Raw genomic sequence first — 21,086 nt, 5'->3', positions numbered from 1 at the left:
CAGACAAAGAATTTTAAATTGGGGGGTGTTCTGAAAAAGACTTAGGGTATCTTCTTTTGCTTAATGTGGGAGAAGCTCTGGAGAGATCATCCACGCACTAGTGCACAACTTGTCTCTTTGCTCTCTCTTTGCTCATAGCATTGGTTACAAACAATTTCAAATACACCAATTACAACTAGTAGATTATCACAGTCACCTTACTGGCTTTACTTAACTGGTTTTGTGAATCGCTCCAGGTTTACTGGCATTGTGCTAAAGAAGATAGGGCCTTCACAGGCTCAGATCAGAAACTCAGCAATTAGATAGATTTGTTTTCTTCGGCCCCAGTAGGTCACTAGCAATCTCTTCCAGAAGGAAACAGACTGTTTTCCTCCTAGCCACCCTTGTTTAAGGATTAAAAGAGACAGGAACCCAGGCTGAGTATTTACAACTTCCCTGAGCAGCCTTTTGCCATCTCACAACGACTCAGGAGACTTGAAGGGCCTGCAGGGAAGAGGATTGATGCACAGGAAGGAGGTAGGAGCAGTTAAGTGAAAAACCAGTGCTAAAACTGTGAAAGCTGCTTGAAACATGAAGATCTGTTTACTAGGGAAACATTATGTAACTGAAGTTACATTCCATCCCACCATCTTATGTAGACCTAAAAATGAATCTACACTTACTGAGATCTCAACTGTACTCTTATAGCCCTGATCCCAATCCTGGTTTTCAGTCTATGGATAAGCTCATTCCTGATCAATTGAGAGTGTTTTGTTACTCATTTGCAGCTTAAGCATCTGCCCAATTTCAACCCATGTCACTCTGCATGGCTCCTAACATTCAGTAGCTGCCAGAAGTCTCTCATGAAGAAGAATCTGTGAGGTCCCTGTCAGCAGAGACCTTTAATCCAGCTGGATCTCTGAAGAAAGCAATGTTATATTGTCCATTTAATGAGTTAATTACTCTCTTGTTTTTCAGTCTTTTTACACTTTTCTGATGGTATCAAAGGACTTTTAATGTGGCAAACAATGTCATACTATACTGAAGATGGCATACTTGGAACGATGGCCTTTCCTGTCTCAGGCTAACAGAATAATATAGGAAAAGGGACGACATGGCAAAGGTGAGGTTGGAGAACTGTTGTGCTCTAGATTTTCTCAGCTACAAGGCTTTTCACTGGAAGTGCACAATAGAGTAGTTATGAGGCTGCTACAGCTGCTGATGGAGAACAGAAAATTTCCCAGCTATTTTACTGCTGTAGACAAAATGCGAAGATTTTGTGTTCCTTTTTTGCATCCTGCTTCTGTAGTGCAACTTTTGCCTGATATTTCTAGGCTGAGCATATATGATTACGATGAAACTCAGGGTGTGAATGCAACTTTCCAAAAACATTTACTCTAATCTGTGGTGCAATGAAGAGCTACTGAGAAACTCCCCATTGATTTTATTTCTCTCTGCGATGTTGTGTAGAAAGACAGTAACCACAGCTCAATTCCCTGTTCTCTCAAGTCTCCTTAACTCAGATTTCACCCCTGTGATATCAAGTTGTTTCTCTTTTGGCTGCCTGGATAGTAGTAACAGGCCATTAATATTCGTTGGCCTCTCAACAGTTGCATCAGTATACGTCATTTTATTTTTCTCTGAAACTGGACTCCATCTAAACTTTTTCACAGGTTAAGGGAGGCTCAGAACATAATAGCCAATTAGGAAACAAAGAAGCTGCAGACTGAGAAGACATGGAGCTTTTCTTGAATTAGTATTTCTCTATAGTGATTTCTGAGTTAACATGGAATTTATTAGCATCCAAGAAGACAATTAGAAGCAATAGATTTGATGCTCTCCCTCTAGGAAATTGCCAGAGATGTCTATCACCTATTTTTTACTGTTCTTCTAAAGTATTGTTTGTGTAATTGGGGGAGATTGTAACAAAATACCTTGGTCAGGACCTGATTCAGCAAAATAATAATTACCCTTGTGTGTCAGATCATTTTTGGCTGCAGAAATCAATTTTTATGGGCTCCAGAGTCTCATGAAGGATTAAGAAACATGGATCCCATGGGTAGAGGCTCATTTTTGTTGTTGTTAAAGCAGGTCCTTAGAGTGAAAGGGATATAACTTTATTAAATTATAAAAAAGAATTATGAAGAAGATATAGTAAACCACAGACAAAGGATGATGAAATGATGGCTTGGACAGTATGGAAGGAAGTATAGCATAGAGGAGAACAGTGAATATATGGATATAAGCCTCTGAAAATGAATAATGATGCATCAATGTGGGCATCATTAGTTTTCAAAATGACAGTGAAAAAAATCCTAAATTGGTAGGCTTGGGAATTGTTCTACATTTTTATTTTTTCCATGCAGACTATCTGAAAAAAAAAAAAAAGAAAGTAATTTAACTAAGTAGTTCTGTTGTCATACCAAGTACTTACTCATTGCATTAATACCTTGCATCAGGTTTTGTGTCACAACCTCAATGAAGTTACCTATAGTCTGTGACATTCCTTGTTCTTTTGCATTTAATAACTGTATTGTAATCTCCTCGGCTGCCCAATGGAGCTCAGGTTGATGGGAATTGGAGGAAAGCTTCACAGAATAAAAAGTGACAGTCTGTAACATACACAAGTTGCAAGCAACGCACAGTAATAACAAATGTTAACAAACAGAGTGAAAGAGGGAAAGAGAAAAAAGAGAGAGAGAAAAGGTGAAGAACATGTAAAAGAATTAATAGATTCCTATATAACAACTCGATTTAGTTATCCCAATATTCTAAGGCCATTAAAATGCAAAAATGTTTGTTAGTTCTAGGTATCTTTATTAAGGTTTCCTGATTTTTAAATTACTGCAGTTTTTGAAAGTTACTAGGAAGCTCTTCTGAGTAGCTTTCACACTGATGGACTTTACACTGGCACAAACGAGAGCAGAGTTTAATACGCTACATGTATACGCAGAGGCCTTCCGACCCAACCTACCTCTTCAGCATTTACTCACCACCTTGTTGACCTGGGTTCCTCCAGGAAGCCGTGTCCCCCAGGAAAGGCACTCCAGTGACAGTGCTGACCACCTCTCCCAGAACTAACTGACCAACATAGTAACATCACTCCCAGAGAGTATCAAATTTAAGAGGCACTACATCTTGAAGTGAGGTGACAGTATGTTGGCTGCCTACCTACCGGTATGCTGGAGGAAATACAGGAGCTCTAATTAAGTAGATCCAGTGCATTCTGCCATTACAGATTTAGTAATGGATATGTGCTTAATGCAGTACTGATAACTGTTTCTCCTGGAAATGCTGCAGTGCAAAGAGCTCTGGAAGATCCCTCCTACTTGTATCCTGACCCTTCTGTGGATTCACTTGCTCTCATTCTGGCCTTCTGAGAACCCCATCAACAGCAAATTCTGTAGTCCTCGACCTGTCAGGTACGGGTTGCAGTTGAGTGAGGAATGCTATACTCTTGTAACACCGCCCTGACTGAAGAATACAGTATGATGATCTGTACAGTATGGAGAGTGTCTGAGACATGGAACATGGATGAATACAGTGAACAGTGACAGTGAGAATGGAGGAATGGTGGATTGTTTGTTAGTTCAGCTTTTTTCTTATAAACAGACAAGCAAATAGCCAATGGAGAAAATGTCCATTATGTACAAAGTAAGAGGGATATAAGATAATGGGCTGGGCACAGCACTATCATATCATACCCTAGGCCCTTTTTTCCCCTGTTCTTTTGTAATAATGGATACCCCATCTGACTAGTGCTATTGCAGCAAAGATGCCTTTTGTTGTATCTATCCTACAAATATCATTCATACTTAATACAGCAGGAGGGAGAGATGCCAAGAGTACTTCTTTCATATCCCAGGATTGCATTTGGCAGTGGATGGCATGGAAGCTATGGTGGCAGGCACATGTGTTTGAAAGGGCACTCGAGAAAGATGGTTTACCACATTTACAGCTGCCTCACACTGCAGGATTGGCACTGGCTAGGCTTATTTGACTGGAGTGTTTGTTTCTGTTTTCCCATCACTAAAAGTGTCTCGTGTGCTCATTAAATTATTAAGGCATGAAAAGTCCAAAGATTTATTATTTAGTTCTAGGATTGTTTTTCAGCTCAGTATAGTCCTGCTAGTCCCCATAATTATGTCTGACTGTGGCTGGGCCACAGGGGACTGTTTAATAAGATTCTCCTTTTTATTTTATTTTAATTTTATTTATTTATTTATTTATTTATCGGTTTTTCACACAGTGCCAGAGAAATGTGTCTATGTATCTGCTATGGGAAACAACAGCGAAAGGACAGCAGTGCTGAAGGAAATCCCCAGACTCCTCTGCTGGCAGAGGGACAGAAGCCAGTTCAGAGCTGCAAGGGGCTCTTTTTACTTTCTCATTAATTACTCGTACGGCTCTGGGGCTTTGTCCAAACCTTCCTCATTAGGGATTTGGCTGTGGCTACTGCACACTTTCATTTAACTCACTGGATGGCAAAACTCTTCAGCCATTGTGGACTTGGCATGCACGTGGACCAAAAAAAAATAGAAACCTGAAGTTTTGTACTTGAGTTCATTGCTCTTCCTTTTTGCTTTCAATAGATATGGTACAGAGACTGATATTCCTACTCAAATCCTAATGTAAACAAGCATGTGGTACAAGAGACAGCCACTGATTTTATCTCTACAGGAAATGATAAATGAATAATTGTGCAAGAAAATATTACATTGTATTGGTTATAAATTCTGCTTTGTGTGTGATCCACAGCAGTGAGATTGCAGAAATGTTACTTGGTAAGCAAGAAAAAAGTCCAAATTATTTTCACCTATCTGTAGGCACTTAACTGAAGTTAAGTTAGAGCTGCAGTCACCTGAGATCAATTGTTGAGAAAACCACCTCTGGAGAGCAGTTCAGGTCATAAATGAGTAAGTTACTCTCTGAGACTCCTAATTCTTCCTTCAACATATGGGGGGACCTCAGGCAAGTGCATTTTAATCTAAAAAAGAAGAACTGAGCATTATTACTTTTGAGTTGTTAACATTTCTGTGTTAGATCTTGAGGACCAGCCCCCATCTTCAGTAATGTTAAGATGTAATCACTGCCTCATTTGCTATTTGGAATGATGAATTCTGATGTTTTAAAGGCCAAACAGATTAAATACAAGGAGGAAAGAAAAGCATCTTCCTGCTATCTTATATTCACTGCCTTTTTGCATATTTGGTATGCAATGTATACAAACATCAAAGCTATCTGAGCTGAAACAGACCTAAACTCTTTGCAGTTACACTGCTATCTACAGTCCTTCCTGCAGAGATGGTCAAAGATTTTATGACACAAAATCTAGCAACCTTTTCTTTTCCTGTGGATGGAAGGACCACCGCAGTGACTGCATACCTATGCTTCAACAATGGTTTGCTATCCATAAAAAAAAACACAACACTGAAGTTCACAGTCTACAGCTATATGTTAAGCAGCATAATAGGCCCGTGACAAGATCTGCCAAGACTCTCCAGCTCCCACTGAGCACTGGCACTGGAATTACAATGCTCAGCAGACTTCTGACGTTAGAACCAATGCGTTGCACAAAAAATACAGGTTATTTAGGTTACAGTGACAGAAGGGAAGAAAAAGGAAACCCTGAGAAAAGAGCAGTGCTTCCAGAAGACATGACTGATAAAATTGAAATACTCCACATTATTTCTTTTAAAAGAAATCAGCTCTATCTCAGTAAATTGCATTGAAATGGTAAGTTATAATGTCACAGCTTGCTCCCATTCATCTGCCCATGGAGTACAATGAAGTCACTATAGCAGTGTTTTTCCTCTCTGTCAGGAGTAAGATGGCCTTAACTATTCAGACAGCAGGATAGTTATGGAGTGGGTTCTGGAAAAAGTTTGAGGGGCAGGGAACTAAAACAACTGCAGAAGTTTTTCCAAAGCTAAAGATACATTAGTAAGAATAGATATTTTTCACTTCCTCTTAGAATTCCTGAATTCTAATAATATTTATCCGAAATTTTTCAAGCTATGCAATAAAGCAGGAAATTTTGCTATCAGTACACTATGAAAAAGTTACCAAATGTGTCTGCACAACACATTTGTATAAAGATACAATATTCTTGGAGTACAGTTTATGTGAAGCTGTGTGCAGAATTGATCAGAGATGACAAGTTCTTATTTTGGCTATGTTAAAATTAACATAAGCATTTTGTGTGCAGATGTTTTAAATATACCTACAGAAATAATAAAAGGCTGGGATTGGCTTCTTAGCAAAACCCAAATAACCTTCATCTCTGGTAGTGTATTAAGGATACATTTTTAAGATCATTACTCTGTGGCACTAGAGAGTGTGCAGACATCAAATGAAATTATAATTCCATTCATATTTTAATTTCTTTTGCAGTGTTGGAAAACGACTTTCATTTCTTCATCTACATCACCTTTGAGATGTAACTGTGCAGACAGCCTATACTTAAGGTAAGTGCACAGCTCACAGAAGAGAGAGCCTTAAGAGCTAAGTAACATTTTCATAGCAAAACTTTCAATATTTGTTTTGTGTGTTTTAAGGTTTTCTTACAAACTTGTACCTTGAAGTCCGTTTGTGTTTACTGAGATAAATTACTTAGTATCTGTAGGACGATGTGTGGTTTGAAGCAGAAATCATGGAGTTTGGCTGTTGGAGTCTGTCTTCTTCTGCTTTGTTTCTATTTGAAGTTAATTTTGCCTTCCCCTTCCCGTCTTCTTATTTTGCTTTGTTATGAAGATGAAAGACACTGCAGTACAGGGCACTATGGTTGTGACTGCTGCTCAGTTGTTACGTTCTACTAACAGCTTTGTCACAGACCTTTCATATGATCTTGCTCAGTTAAATTACACCCTGTATAAAATGAAAATATTGGAATCATAAAATATCCCAATTTTGAAATCCACAAAGTCCCCTGATTCCAAATCTTGGCTCCATGCAGGATCGTGGAAAATTCAAACCCTATGTCTGACAGTATTGTCCAAGTGCTCCTTGAACAACAGCAGCTCGGGGTCGTGTCCACTGCCTTGGGCAGCCTGTTCCATGCCCACAGCCCTCTGGTGCAGAACCTTTCCCTAACCTCCATCTGCCCCTTCCCTGACACAGCTCCATGCTGTTCCCTTAGGTCCTGTTGCTGTCACACAGAGCAGGGCTCAGCTCTGCCCCTCAGCTCCCTGTGAGGAGCTATAGGCTGCCATGAGGCCTCCCCTCAGCTCCTCTGCTCTGGGCTGTGCCAACCAGGGGACTTCAACTGCTCCTCATACGTCTTGCCCTGCAGATCCTTCACCATCTTTGTAGCCCTCCTTTGGACACTACAGATATCCAAAGATGAAGATCTGCTCCTTTGTGCTGTCATAGGCCCAGTTCCTCCTGGCACTATATAAACATTATCTTGAGAATTTAAGGACACCAGAAGCTATCTTGGAGAACGTTTTTTTTATAGGGGTAATCTTTGCTTTCTTAATGCTACTGGTGAGGGCCTCTGAAATGCCTTTCCTCCCCTTCTGCTGCTCTCCCAGCTGCCCACTGGCAGGAAAGGATAAAGTGGAGAGCAGGGAGAGTTGTTGCAGGCAGGGAAGGGCATGATAGAGCTCTTTGTGAAATTAAAACCAAGAGCAGTTATTTAAAGATATCTCCTGCCAGATGTAGATTACACAGGACTGGGCTGCTGAAAGTGTTGGGGTCTATTTAAAAATTCAATTCAAACTTACCCTAATTTCAATTCAAAACATATTTGCTTTGCATGCAAATCACCATAGTATCATTGGCAGCAGCTGTGCAGCCGTTGGGCAAAGTTCTGCTCTTTGCATGTCTGTGCCAGGAAAGTGCTCCTTAGCCTGTGAGGAGGCACTGGGGTATGGCTGTGCAGAGATCTCCATAGAGACCCCTTGGCCCTGCATGTATGGACTGAGAACAGCTGTGAACTACTGACCGAGTACGGATGGGGGCATTTGGCTGTGAAGAGGTAATCATACATGGAACTATTTCATACTCATCATTGTTTTGTGAAGAATTTAATCATTCCACCAAAAATAATATATGGAATTAGTAACTTCATGTGATGCCTCTTACTCTTGAGCAGGTAAATAGGCCTTTTTATGAGTCTGAATAATGTAATTAGATATGCATAGTATGGCTGTATATCACGTAGACACCGCCACACCGAACATTTCCTGTTAAAAATTACAAAAAATATCTTGAGCAACTCAGCATTATTTCAGAAGCATTAGGTCTGAAGGACCCATTCTGAGTACCTAGCATGATGCTAACTGGTTGCCTACGGCTAGGTGGGGTTAACTAATGCAAATATTCTACAGTAAGGAGAGCATCACTACTTGCAAGTCTCTGTTTTTATATGATGTGCGGTTATAGTTTCAGGAACAAGTTAGAGCCTATGAAAGCTTCATATACATAAAGTGAACCTCGACATCCAAGGCAGTGCAGATCTTGTTTTAACAGTTAGTTCTGACCTTATCATTTTGCAATTATCTCTTGCACACATATAGATCTTTCCTTGTGAGAAAGCTGAGAGATGTAGGCAATATTTTTTGCTGCTAGTGGTGCATAATAATTATCAGAAACAGGTCTTCAGCAACAGTGTTACCAAGTCCATTTTGTTAGCTGAAATACAAGTGTGCTTTGTTACTTCTCAAAATGTATATGCTTGTACACATGTATAAAAATAGCCTCTTCTAATTAATTATTGCAGAAATAGATAAGTTGCTGTTACTGTCGATATTTCATGGATATCGTGGTAACAGCTGATTTTAGAGCACTGGTGGTGGCAAAACAGTTCCACATTGAACCAAAATAACATGTATTCTCAGGATACCAGTGTGGATTTGCATTGAACTTGTAGAATTCTTAGTCCTCTAGTTCCCAGAGATGACCAGGATATGTAATGGAAGGAACTTTATAAAGGAAAGGATTTCTGAGAAGGTCGCTCTGTAGCTGTTTGCTAAAGTACTCAGAAGTGAGATGTCTTACACACTTTACGAGAGGGTGGTTGGCATATTGCTTGTGGTAGAAAATGCACCATATTGTCTGTGCACTCTATCCCTCTTGATACATGATGCCCCATGGGCATCACTTACGAGGAAGTTTGCTGCTTGGACATGACTCGTGATAAGCATTTGCAACCTGAAGGGAATGGATGATAAAACCATACGCTTATGCACCAAAGATACAATAGGAAAGAGACAGTCTATCAGTCACGTGAATTGTGATTGGCCTGTTGCAATGGAATAGTCTTTAACAAAAAAAAAAAGAAAAAAGAAAAAAAAAAAAAAAGAAAGCTCTTTACCTTCTGAATGGATTTTACACAGTTGCACAAAAGGAAAAAGACAAAAGAAGAGAGAAAAGTTCCCACCAGCTCTTCCCCTCCAAAATTAGCATTGGCATAGGTGAAGTTATACACAAAGGAAAGTCTCACTTTCTTTGTGCTTCTCACAATGACATCAACATGCATGGCTATGAGATGACAAGAAAATACCTCACTCAGGATGAGTAACAAATTAGAATTTTCTTCAAAGTAAAAGAAATGATAACACAAGACCATCATAGGTATACTCTAGCTCTTTCCAAACATCCCTTGTCTAGATGTCAGTTAAAATCACTTGATTGGAGATCTGTTTTATCTAATGCAACACAGGGGAATATTCTGAATAGGCTGTAAAATGTCTACTATGCATCTCGGTTGGGACATCTGCCAAAAATGCAGTTGGCTTTGTTTTTGACATTATTATCTACTTTGAAATTACTCCATAGAATAAATAGTGATATTCCGTGGGTAGAGGTAGATTATGGGGTTGAAACAATCAAATTGGAGCCCCGTAACTTTATGTGCTATAGGAGGATTCTCATAAAACTGAGATATTCCCATAATTAACCACTAGCCATGGGATATTATAATATATTCCATGGTGACTAGTATTTTTTTCATTTCCCTCCCCCCTGGTAGAATTAGTATGATTAATTTTGCTCTGGTTTCACCTATTGCTGACATAAATCAGTATAATTAAAAGTAAAAATACCATAATATGAGGCAATCACTGTTCAGGTCAAACCAGCCAGTAATGACCAGTCAGACCTTTTCCAGTCAGCCTCTGCCGCTAGGTTGAGAGCTGTAACTCACCAACCCAAAAAAGGAGTGTGGTTTAGAAAATGTAGTTCAAAACTCTTCATAGTTCTAAATGCTAATTTCTAGTGGAATATTATAGAATAACTGGTTAACATGCCATGGAATAAACATCCTTACATCTAGTCTTGTCTCAGAATGAGTCATTTTGTATTAGTGTCAAGAATTTGAGCTGTTGTTCTACTTTGCAGTTAATCATCAGAAAGAGACGGATCGTCTCATGAATATGCATGATGGTATAGTGGTATAGTTGTCCCTTCAACTTACTAGGCACCTAGTTTCTGTAATGAGATGTACAATATCTGCCATTTAAAACAGCTGAAAGGTCCCACTTGGGAACAAATGAGAAAGCATCTGGCTGTTTCGAATTCCAGCCCTGTTTTGTCAGAGAACTCTGTAATTGCTGAGTACTTGGCTCCTACTCTGCTCTATGAAGCATTCAGCTCTCAGGAGCCTCTGAGATGCATTACACAGTCCAGCAAAATAGCTGTAGAACTCTCAAAATTCTTCCACTAGATGTAACAGCTCTTCAAAATATCTTGAGACTTGTATGCCCTTAACCAGGACCAAAGTTTGGGCTCCTAGAGCGTGCTCTCATGCTTAGTTTTGCTGATCAGCCTCCACTTGTACCATTTGTCCCTGCAACCTAGATTTCACACATATTATTCACTGTGTGATGGTGGGACTAGAATGGATAAATGTGCTACCCATTGCTCTAAGAAAGCAGTCTGGCTGAATCTTAAATCACTACGCGGGATGGAGGTTAACGGTCAGATGGACATTCCTCTAAGAGGTTTCCTACCTGCTCTGTTAATTTCTAAAATTTCTTCTTGGGCCAGTGGGCAAGTGTCGCTCTGAGTACTGTGGTGTGGAGAGTTTACGACAGATTTACAATAATTGGGGGATCCCAGCTGGGGTGGCCTCGGGATATGCTTCTTTTTTTTCTTTGGTAGCTTCTGCTTAGCCATAGCTAAGGAGTAATACATTCCGAAATTGTTCACAATGACAGGGACAGGCATGGCAATGGTCAGCACGCCAGCGAGAGCGCAGAGGGCCCCCACCAGCATGCCTGACCAAGTCTGAGGATACATGTCTCCGTAGCCCAGGGTCGTCATGGTGACAACAGCCCACCAGAAGCCGATGGGGATGTTTTTAAAGTGTGTGTGTTCACTGGCACTAGGGTCATTTGGTTTAGCACCTATTCTCTCGGCATAATAGATCATCGTGGCAAAGATTAAGACGCCCAATGCCAGAAATATGATGAGCAGCAAGAATTCGTTTGTGCTGGCACGGAGGGTGTGTCCCAAGACCCGCAACCCAACGAAGTGGCGGGTCAGCTTGAAAATTCGCAGGATTCGCACGAAACGGACTACACGGAGGAAGCCCAGGACATCCTTAGCAGCTTTGGAAGACAGGCCACTGAGTCCAACCTCTAGATAGAAAGGCAGTATGGCCACAAAGTCAATGATGTTCAAAGAGTTTTTGATAAATTCCACCTTGTTTGGGCAGAAAGTGACTCTCATCAAGAACTCAAATGTAAACCAGACCACACAGACACCTTCGATGTAGGTGAGGAAGGCTTCGGTCTCTGCTTCCCTGTAGTGCCGCACCTGGGTGTCATTCCCGATGAATTCAGTTTCTGTCTTGTTCACAATGGGGTTAAATCTCTCGTGGGTCTCGAGGCAGAAGGTGGTGATGGAGACCAGAATGAAGAAGAGGGAGGCAAATGCCACGTACTGTGAAAAGAAAGATATGAGAGAAATGTTAAGCACAGAAGCTTTGATTCTGACAAAAAAGAGAGACAAGAGCTGTGCTAGAACTGAAGATTATACCAAGCCTTCTTCCTCTGGACTGAAGGTGCCAAGTCTGACCAGCAAAGATAGCTTGACATTCAAACTTGGAGGGAAACCAGTACACAAGTACATGCTGATGTCCATTCCTCTACAGATAGCGCTTCAGTGTGAGTATGAATTTAAGCAAGCATTTGAATCTCAGAGCTTTCTTTGGTATTTCCGTTTAAGAACATAGTCAAATTGTACCTGCCTAAACTGAGTCTTTCTGGTCTTAAAGATAGTGAACACCTCCCAGGACAGTGGTCATGCAGGAGTCCTTTCACGGCACTGTGTCAGAGGTATGGTGGCTGCCTCTTGCTCCCAGCCAGGTGAGAGCTGTGGCACTTCAGATTCCTCAGTAAGGTGCTGGTAAATACAAATGGCAGTCTCAGGTGGCCTCCACAGTAAGGATCAGAGTCTGGTTTGGCATTGTTAGGTTATATTACTAAATCCTAGGGACAGGTCAAGGAACAGGCACTTACCAAACCAAGCTTTCCTGCAGTACACGACTTCAGTTTGGTTAACCAAGTTATGCTGAAGACGGAAGCAGCCCCCAAAGTCAGTGAATGTTTTTGTAAGAATTATTTGCTTTTTCTGCTTCAGCTCCTGCTCTCCTCATCTTAAAGGAGATCCCTTGGTTATATTCCATTATAACTGAGGGGAACAGTCAGGATGAAATTAGCAACTGTAACGACCACACTTTCTCTGCTCAATCCTCCTTTAACAGATCAAGTAGATCACTGTATAAACAAGAAGAACTATATAAATTAAAATATTATTTAGATACTCTCGTAGTATTCCATTAATTGTACTGTCCCTTTTTTAGTAGTGTAGCCAGAGCAGAGGTTAAAAAGAGCTGGTTTCTTTTAATTGTCTGCTGCCAGTAAATGCAGAGCAATACTCTGAAACAAATCACTGCCAAAGGAATAGAATAGTTAAAAATAACTTCTGCTTCATGCTACCAATGCTCTCCTGCAATCGAGAAGTTCCTCCTGTCTGCTCTTTTAGGTAGACATAGTACAAAACTGCACTTGACCTTCCCTATTAGCAAACAAAGTCAAAAGCAAGTATTTGCCAAGTTTAAAGTAAGCTGTTTAATAGAGAGACATCACAGAATTATTTAGGTTGGAAGGGTCCTCTGCAGGTCATTTGGGGCAACTTCAAAGTTGTACCCAGGCATGCCTGGGGCCTTGTCAGATCCTGAGTATCTCCATAGCTGGGGCAGCCTGTGCCAGTATTTAACCAGTATGAGGAAATAAGCTTGGAAGATACAGAAGCAAACAGGCTTTTCTCCATTTTCAATCCAGCCTTACTGCCAAACAGATGAGAAACTTAGCCGCTGTCACAGATACAAAACCAAGTACCTTCCCTTGCATCAGTCTATCAGAGCATTCTTATGTAATGGTCCAATGTACATGTTAATACATGCTAAAATCACAGCTTAATATGGTAGTCTAGGAAGATAAGCAAACTAGAGGTTAGGGAAGGTAAGAAGTAGGACTGCTGGTATCTTTTTATTGGATTGTCCTATTAGGGAAATTTCTCGAGGCAAAGTGTCTTCATCTGTAAAATAGGTTAAAAAATGATAAGTTGTGGTATGTGCTTTGTGATCCTAGGTGAACAGCTCCTATATGTTATAGAATCATAGGATCCTTAGAGTTGGAAGGGATCTTTAAAGGTCATCTAGTCCAACTCTCCTGCAATGAACAGGGATATGCACAGCTGAATCAGGTTGCCCAGTTTTCATTTTTTTGTTACTGACTTCACCAATTCTCAATAGTCTTTCTGAAAAATAAGTCAAAGAGTCTTTTGAGTGGTCGAAGTCAGATTGTGCATGATATTGTTAATGTTCAGAGCATAATTAAGCAAGGGTTAGTTGCCCAATTTTCTGAGTATCAGTAAAACAAGAACCAAAAAACATTTTTCAACAAGAATTCAGGAATATGTTCCCAGCAGCCTTGGAGCATGGCTGCTCCATTTCAGCCTGGAGCAGATTTTTACTGTAGAGTTTTGGAGCCTTGAGAATTCAGGATGCAGAAGGAAATGCTGACACTTCATTAAACCAGGTAGCACTCGCCGATAAGAAGCAGAGAGGGGAATTGAACCATTTTGCATTTTAAGGGATCTGTGAAAAGGCCCTTTTATGCTGACTCAAAATGTGATTCTTCTCATATATGAATACATCTCCCGAGTGAGTTTTTCCTGCTTAGGATAACTGTCAGGCTGCTCTTTCACATCAACTGTGTTAAAAAGTGCTGTTTTCCAATAGTGAAGGGAAGAAATGACCAATTCTGACAGGATATTTAAATTCTCTGCAGTGGTAAATGCCAGCAGTGTTATCAGTAGAGAACATCACAACCATCCTCTCTCTTGCTGTTAGCTGTGTGCGTTCTCTTTGGTTTCTGAGGGGAATTGAAAACTTTTAGTCTCCGGTTCAGCAGAGCAGGGAAGTATCTGTTGAATGAGCATGAATGGTTCTGTCTGTATTTAAGAACATGCAGAGTTCCTTCACACATACAAGTGTGCTCTTAAATACTTTGCTTCTTTGGAGCTGTAGGTCTGCTTTCAAGATTTCATAAAACTGACTCCAAGCAATGTTATTGACAAGATGGATCTCAATTTTGTATTTTTTTTCACTGTCAAATTACTATCTAATCATAAAGCCTACTTTGTGTTTGAGAAGAAAAAATACTCCTAAGCCATTCCACGCTTCAGTACTGAAAGGCCCTTGATTTTAAATGTAACAATTATACCAATGTGTCCCAATGAGTATTTTTACATCTTGCCACGTCTAGAATGTGCCTTGTGCTATCTACATTTCACAGCTCTGGAAGATATTTAAAACCTTCCTGGACACTTTCCTGTGCAGGGAGCCTGCTTTACAGAGGGGTTGGACTAGTTGATTTCCAAAGGTCCCTTCTAAACCCTATTGTTCTGTGATGCCGTGATTCTGTGAAATTTACAGCTTCTGTAGTGTATGGTTGTTTTGTACAAGCAAATTACAGTACTTCAGCAATGTATAGTCCTCCAGAAATATCCTCGAGATATAGCAGCTCAGTGGTCAGGGAAGCAGATGTGCCCTGTAAGCTGCAAAGGAGACAATTGTTTTGTGACAACATTTTGGTAACGTAACATAGATTTTTTGCAGAAGGCTCCTGCCTCCATTGCCACAGGGCCACTCATAAGATGGAAACTGGTGTTCAGTGCTCTTCCTACCAAGGCATCCCACAAAAGGGACTTTAAAAAGACCAGAAAGTTCTACTAAACTGCACACAGAGCAACTACTGAGCAGCCTCTTAATAAACGTCCCATTAGAGTTTCCCAGTCCTTTGGCTGATCCAAAGAAGTGCAGAAGTGAATGAGAACCACACCTGATAGTTCATTCACTGGCACCCACCTCTGGTGCATTTACCCACGATTGGATGTAGAAATTTGGAAGCCTTCTGTAAATGAATGTGTAATATATAATTGGTATAAAAATATATTAATGATATATCATTATCCATCTATCAAAAAACTAAAATCAGCTATCATGCCTAACATGATAGCTAGTCAGATCCAGAGATGAGCAAAGCTGGTAAAATCTAGTGAAGATTTTGGACTTTTATCTGTTTTCTGTCTTGGAAAATAAGGCTATCTCTTTATATCAGTAATAACAGCCCAAACCCAGATTGATTCAGTGGATTGTTCTAGTGATATTTAGTGTTTCTTAATCTTCTTTCTGCTTACATTTTACAACAGAATCTCTCAGAATCTCTAGGACCAGAATCTGCTGGGGTAAAAGAGTGATGTCATGTGTTATTGAGTTACATAATGGCAGCTAAAATGTTCTACAATTAAAGAAAATACTGTGGTAATGTGTTTGAAGTGATCAAAACTCTTTTATCTGCTTTGACACATGTGAATGATTCCTACTTAGCCCGGAGATGGTGCTTCCATTGCTTTTTCTGTCTTTAATACCAACAAAGAAAATTCTCAGATTGTCCAGAATGGCAGAAACCATATGAGAAGACAGAAAGACTTTTAAAGGGATGTTTTGATTAAAATGTAAATTATGTTAAAATGCCTTCATTATGAAGAGGAAAAAAAATTACACTTCTGCATAATTTCTGCTAATAGAGGTTCTATTTTTCAACAAGGCTATTTTGAAACATGCTAAAATGCATCATGCCCATAAAGTGGAGAATTTCACCATCTAATTTATATTGCAGCTTTAAACTGAAAGGGGAGACTTAGATTAGATGTCAGGAGGAAATATTTCCCTGAGAGGATGATGAGGTGCTGGCACAGGCTGCTCGGAGAAGCTGTGGATGCCATCTCTGGAGGTGTTTTAGGCTAGGTTGGATGAAGTTCTGGGCAGTCTGAGCTGGTGCCTGATTTCGTGGGTGGTAACCCTGCCCGTGGCAGGGGCTTGAAGCTAGATGAGTCTCTTAAGTCCCTTTCAACCCAAGCTGTTCTATGATAAAAAAGCATACATACATATATGTATGTACATACATATACATATCATACATACATATGTGTGTATTTCTATATGGCCTGCTTCTCCACTGCCATGTATCTAGCCCAGCCATTTTTGTCAGTGCCATGTGAATTAGTTCATATATAGTAGTGTTTCACACCTGCTTTGCATTGCTGTGAAAGGTGCAAGATAACAGAATCAGATCTAGCCTCTCATGATCAGCCAGTATATTTCCATTCATTGTGGAAAGGAAACAGATGGATAAAAAACACGGATAAAGGTTGTAATACACGAGGATTAGGAGACCAGGTTGATTCAGGAAAAAGTCTGAGGATTGGACCGGGTAGTATTAAATACCTAAGTGTGACTGCCTGCTTCTGAGAATCACCTTTTAAAACAGTACTTCATCTTGCATTTCTGAGACAGTTCTTATATTGAAGATAAGAAGCATTTTTATGTTCCACTTTAAAAATAAGCCCAATAGCCCCCTAGAATTCATTAATATAGTGCCTGGAATTACCAGGTTTCAATGCAGAATAGGCAGTGAAGGCTGGTGTTTAAAACATTGGGATAGAAATTAAATGATTGAGTCTCTTTTCCAGCATCTGACTCATTTCTTGCCTTCAAACATGTATTCCTGAATCTTTTGTACCATTGCTTATCTACTTTTTAAAAGTGAAACAACAAACATCCCAGAGCTTGGCTCTGTCTGCTGTTTGACAGTAGCTTGATGTCCACTCAGTGTGCGTGGAGACCTGTGAAGGGAAGCCTTGACCGAGTCCTTTGCAATAGAGACACTGCTCTTGGACCATAGGCAAGAGAAGTTGGTGATGGCAGCAGGAGCCCTGCTTTTGCAAGTCAAGTTTCAGTTACCACAGAGTCTGTTTTCTAGGAAACAGTTAGCTACAAAACACACCATTCATTACTCATTCTAGATCATGTGTTCAGTGTGAGTTGGTAGAAACTGCGCACTGCAGATGGGGACTCTTCTCCTTTGATACTGCTCAGAAACATATAACAATTCTGGCTAAAGCTAGAGAGGAGAAAAGGAACAGATGACACTCACAGGAGGTTTGCCAGACTTTGCAACTGCAAACAGAACTATTTTCTAAAAAGTGATTCTTAATCCCTCTCATGTTGCAGGGAAATTCATAAAATTCTACCCTATCCTACCTCTGAATGAAAGACAGAGGAAGATAGCATTTTGCTTTAACTACAAGCATCAGAACATTTTCGATAGAAGTGGCAGCTTGACTTTCTGCTACTCTATTCTGGTGAGTTATGGTTTTAGTGACAAAAATACTTAATCTACTAGATCACAATTATCCTGGTCCTGTTGAATACACAAAGCACAGGAGCTAAGAAGTTGTCTTCTTAGTATGAACAGGGCCTCTGAGCATGAAGTTCTCCCACAAGAGAACCAAGGACTTTGCAAGACTAAAATGGGAGCAGAAGACATTCTGATCATAAATCTTCATCTCCAAAGGAGGAATGGTGGAGCCATTAGTGCTGCAGTGCTTACATAAATGTAAGTTATGACACTATTGAGATCCTACATGCTTCGTTTTTCTATTTTTTTTCTCTCAACTGAAAAGAATCCCAGGTCTGGTAACTCATGAGCTTGTTTTCTATAAAGCATCAGTATTCATCTATTTAAAGTTTGTGTCTGGAACTCCTGTTAAGCCTGCTTGAAGTTGCCAACTTTTGCCTGTCTGTGACATGAATCACTGAGCTGAGCTTTGCCTTTCTAACTTACTTTTAAAACTATATTTTAACCACTATTCACTCAAAACTTAGCTCAGATATTAACAAAATTTATAACAATAGAGAAATCTTTTTGTCACAGCTCAGCCAAAGCTTGAGTTAAATGAAAGCTACTTGAACTTTATAACATCTCTGTAATCTGTCAAGACTGATTCTCCAGCCTCACTTAGAGATATGAATCCTGATTCAAGCAAATGATTCATTCTGAATATCTAAGTAATTTTGCTGAATTTTTGAAAGAAATATTGAATCTGTATGACTGATGAAATGACTAAATGTGGGCACACGATACTAGCAACCTGCTAGTGCTGTGAAAGTGAGCAAAAGCAAGGACTTTGTCAAAAAAGCCACTTGGGCAACATTTCCTTAATACTAATCCTAATATAAGATGCTTGCAGATCTTCTGAGTGACAATTATGAAATTGAAAGTGTTTGAAAGGGGGAAAATCCATTTGAAGGTGTGAAATAAGTACACAAGGGCACAATCAGATGTAACTGCCAAGCCTTTGTCTCTGAAGGGACAGGTGACCACCTTAGCAGTCCATCTGTCTGTCTGTCTTCTGTCAGTGGTATAATAAAGACAATCAATACAGCTCACTTCTGTGAACACACTGGTTCAGTCATGAGGTTGTTCAAAGTCATGCATCTTAGCTGAGGCTAATGAAAGAAGTAAGACTTCTTACAGATAAACTTACAGATAAACAGAGCTTGCTCTGGAGTCAGATAAATTGCTAGTCCAACTAGCAGCTCAGGGATGGAATGATTATGTAATGTCCCCCAAAAATATGTGACAGCTTGCAGAAAAATCTTGGAACGCTTACTGGCATGCAGACATGAAACAGCATATTAAAAAAAATGTGCAGTCATCTGTGGAAAATATGCTTAAGTTATTCGGTGTTGACATTGCAATAAGTAAATGAGAAGCAGATCTCTCAAATGTTAGTCCTAGCAGGCAGCCATGTGCTTTGAGAAGGTAGTTACAGGGATAAGCAAGACTGAATCAGAACTGGAAGTGTAGTACGTACAGTATTTCTCTGTAACCACATGGCCAGCCAGCTGGTCACCAGGCAAAGTTTGGAATGGTTCTTTGTAGGTCACAGGCAAGTTTTCCAGTCTTATTTAGGATAGACTCAATCTTGTGATTTAGTAGGAGCACCATGCATGGTCAACGCAGGGATGTGAATTTATTTTGTAAGCTTTCTTGCTAGCTGCCTAGTCTGGCTAGGGAGAACTGTATAGAGATAGTATGGCGGGAGTGAGAAATGTTTCATATTGCTCAGCAACAGCTCAGTGCGAAATTGTCATCTTAACACGTATGGATTCCTTATCCAAAAGTGCCCCAAGAATTCTGCACCTAGGTATATGGGACACTGCAGAAAGAGCTGCAAGTGTTGAAAGGAAATGTTGCATTTCTTCAAGGGACTGCAGAAACTTATATTTTGAAGGGACCTCCAAATGTTATCTGGCCATGCCCTTGTCCCAAAGCTGTCTTTGTTCATTCTCTAAAGATAGCTAAATTGGCTGTTTTTAAGGACCTTCAGTGGTGAATATTCCAAACATTCTGCAAGAAATTTAGCCCAGTACTTCACAATATTTTATCTGTAATTATTCCTTCCTAATGCCTAACATAAATCATCTCTGCTACGTTTTAAGCGTGTTTGCTTTTGTCTTATCTGTCACAGACAGCTATGGATTTGGAAATCTGTAGATGTTTTCCTTTTTTTCTAAGCTAACAGCCACAAAACATTCAAATTTTTCACGAGTCCTAGACTTATGTTCTCATATTCTCATACTTTGCTGCATAAAATCAATATAATTATTAATCTCATTTTCAGATGATGCTACAGACGTTTATGCTGTCAGTTCTGTCAAATGTTCTAGAATTAAAGAAACTGAGAAGTCATTTAATCTCTCATACACTGGAGCATGACGAATGAAACTAGGCAACTTTTTCTGCAACTGCTCATTATTACTAGGTTTTTCAGTCTTTTCTGTTAGGCAACTTTGTACACTATGTGCTAGGCACAATTTCTGTTCTTAGCTGAAGAGTTTTGTAGCGATGACTGGTGGCAGTGTCAGGAGTTATGATTCTCAGGATCTTGCCTCACTACCTTTGTACTAGATGCTATTTTATCTCTTGAGAATATCACACTTCCTCCCTCTCTAACTCACTGCCAGTCCTTCTTTGTAGGAAGAGCCATTTCTTATGCAACTCCTTAACAAGAGAGGGGAATTCCTGACTAGAGCTTGGCAGAATCCAACTGGGAAAACTCAAAGATTTTGCAAAATATGCTTAGTTCTAAGGTTTCCTATGGCTTAGGAGTTGTTTTTGTCTTTCTTCTTCCAGACTGAATAGAAATTGCATGTGCTCGTGCTTATGATCCTGCGCAGCCAGATTAAGCTAAGTATGTATCTCTGCCTAAGACTCACGTTTGGAATTCAAAAGTGTGAAAATAGATGATTGGTTTACAAGTCTTACTCTCATACAAGCATGCACAAAAACTCTTCAGTTGTTAACTCAGGAATCCCTTCTACTTACATTTTTGCTACAGCTTCTGCACTGTGGCTTGCCTAAGAGTGGCTAAATTCATACACTCACGATTCTAAGAAGTACAGCCTCTCTCAAACCTACATCTCATTACTGGGGTGCCAGAAGGCTTTCAAAGCACAGATGAAATAGTTCTGTAGCCTCTCAGGCCCACCCCAAGTGAGGGCTGATTCACCAACATCAGATGTACAAGGAATATACACTCAAGGAATGAAATTTTTACAAGTGTGGAGCAGGCAGAATGCCTGTTGGTCTTCAACTCCATAGAAAGAGCACACCCGATTTACTTATTTTTTACAAGAAGAAACACTCCAATGTGTGAAATTGCCAAGTGCAAAACTCCACAAGGAG

The 21,086-nt window shown here is 40.0% G+C and overlaps 1 protein-coding gene across 1 annotated transcript in view; it reads right to left on the bottom strand.

The window, feature by feature from the left end:
- The window catches only part of KCNC1 (potassium voltage-gated channel subfamily C member 1), a gene marked incomplete at both ends in the record, with an annotated part of 100,883 nt that overhangs the window by 6,387 nt on the left and 73,410 nt on the right, over positions 1–21,086 (bottom strand). Inside the window, one exon of the mRNA XM_079536888.1 lies at positions 10,932–11,865. Within this exon, the coding sequence (XP_079393014.1) occupies positions 10,932–11,865 (934 nt within the window). The remainder of the gene's footprint in view (positions 1–10,931; positions 11,866–21,086) is intronic.

Source organism: Tetrao urogallus (assembly GCF_951394365.1).
Source record: "Tetrao urogallus genome assembly, chromosome: 6".
NCBI classification, from domain to species: Eukaryota; Metazoa; Chordata; class Aves; order Galliformes; family Phasianidae; genus Tetrao; species Tetrao urogallus.
Note: the sequence above shows the minus strand (reverse complement) of the source record. Positions and strands in the feature narration are given on the sequence as shown.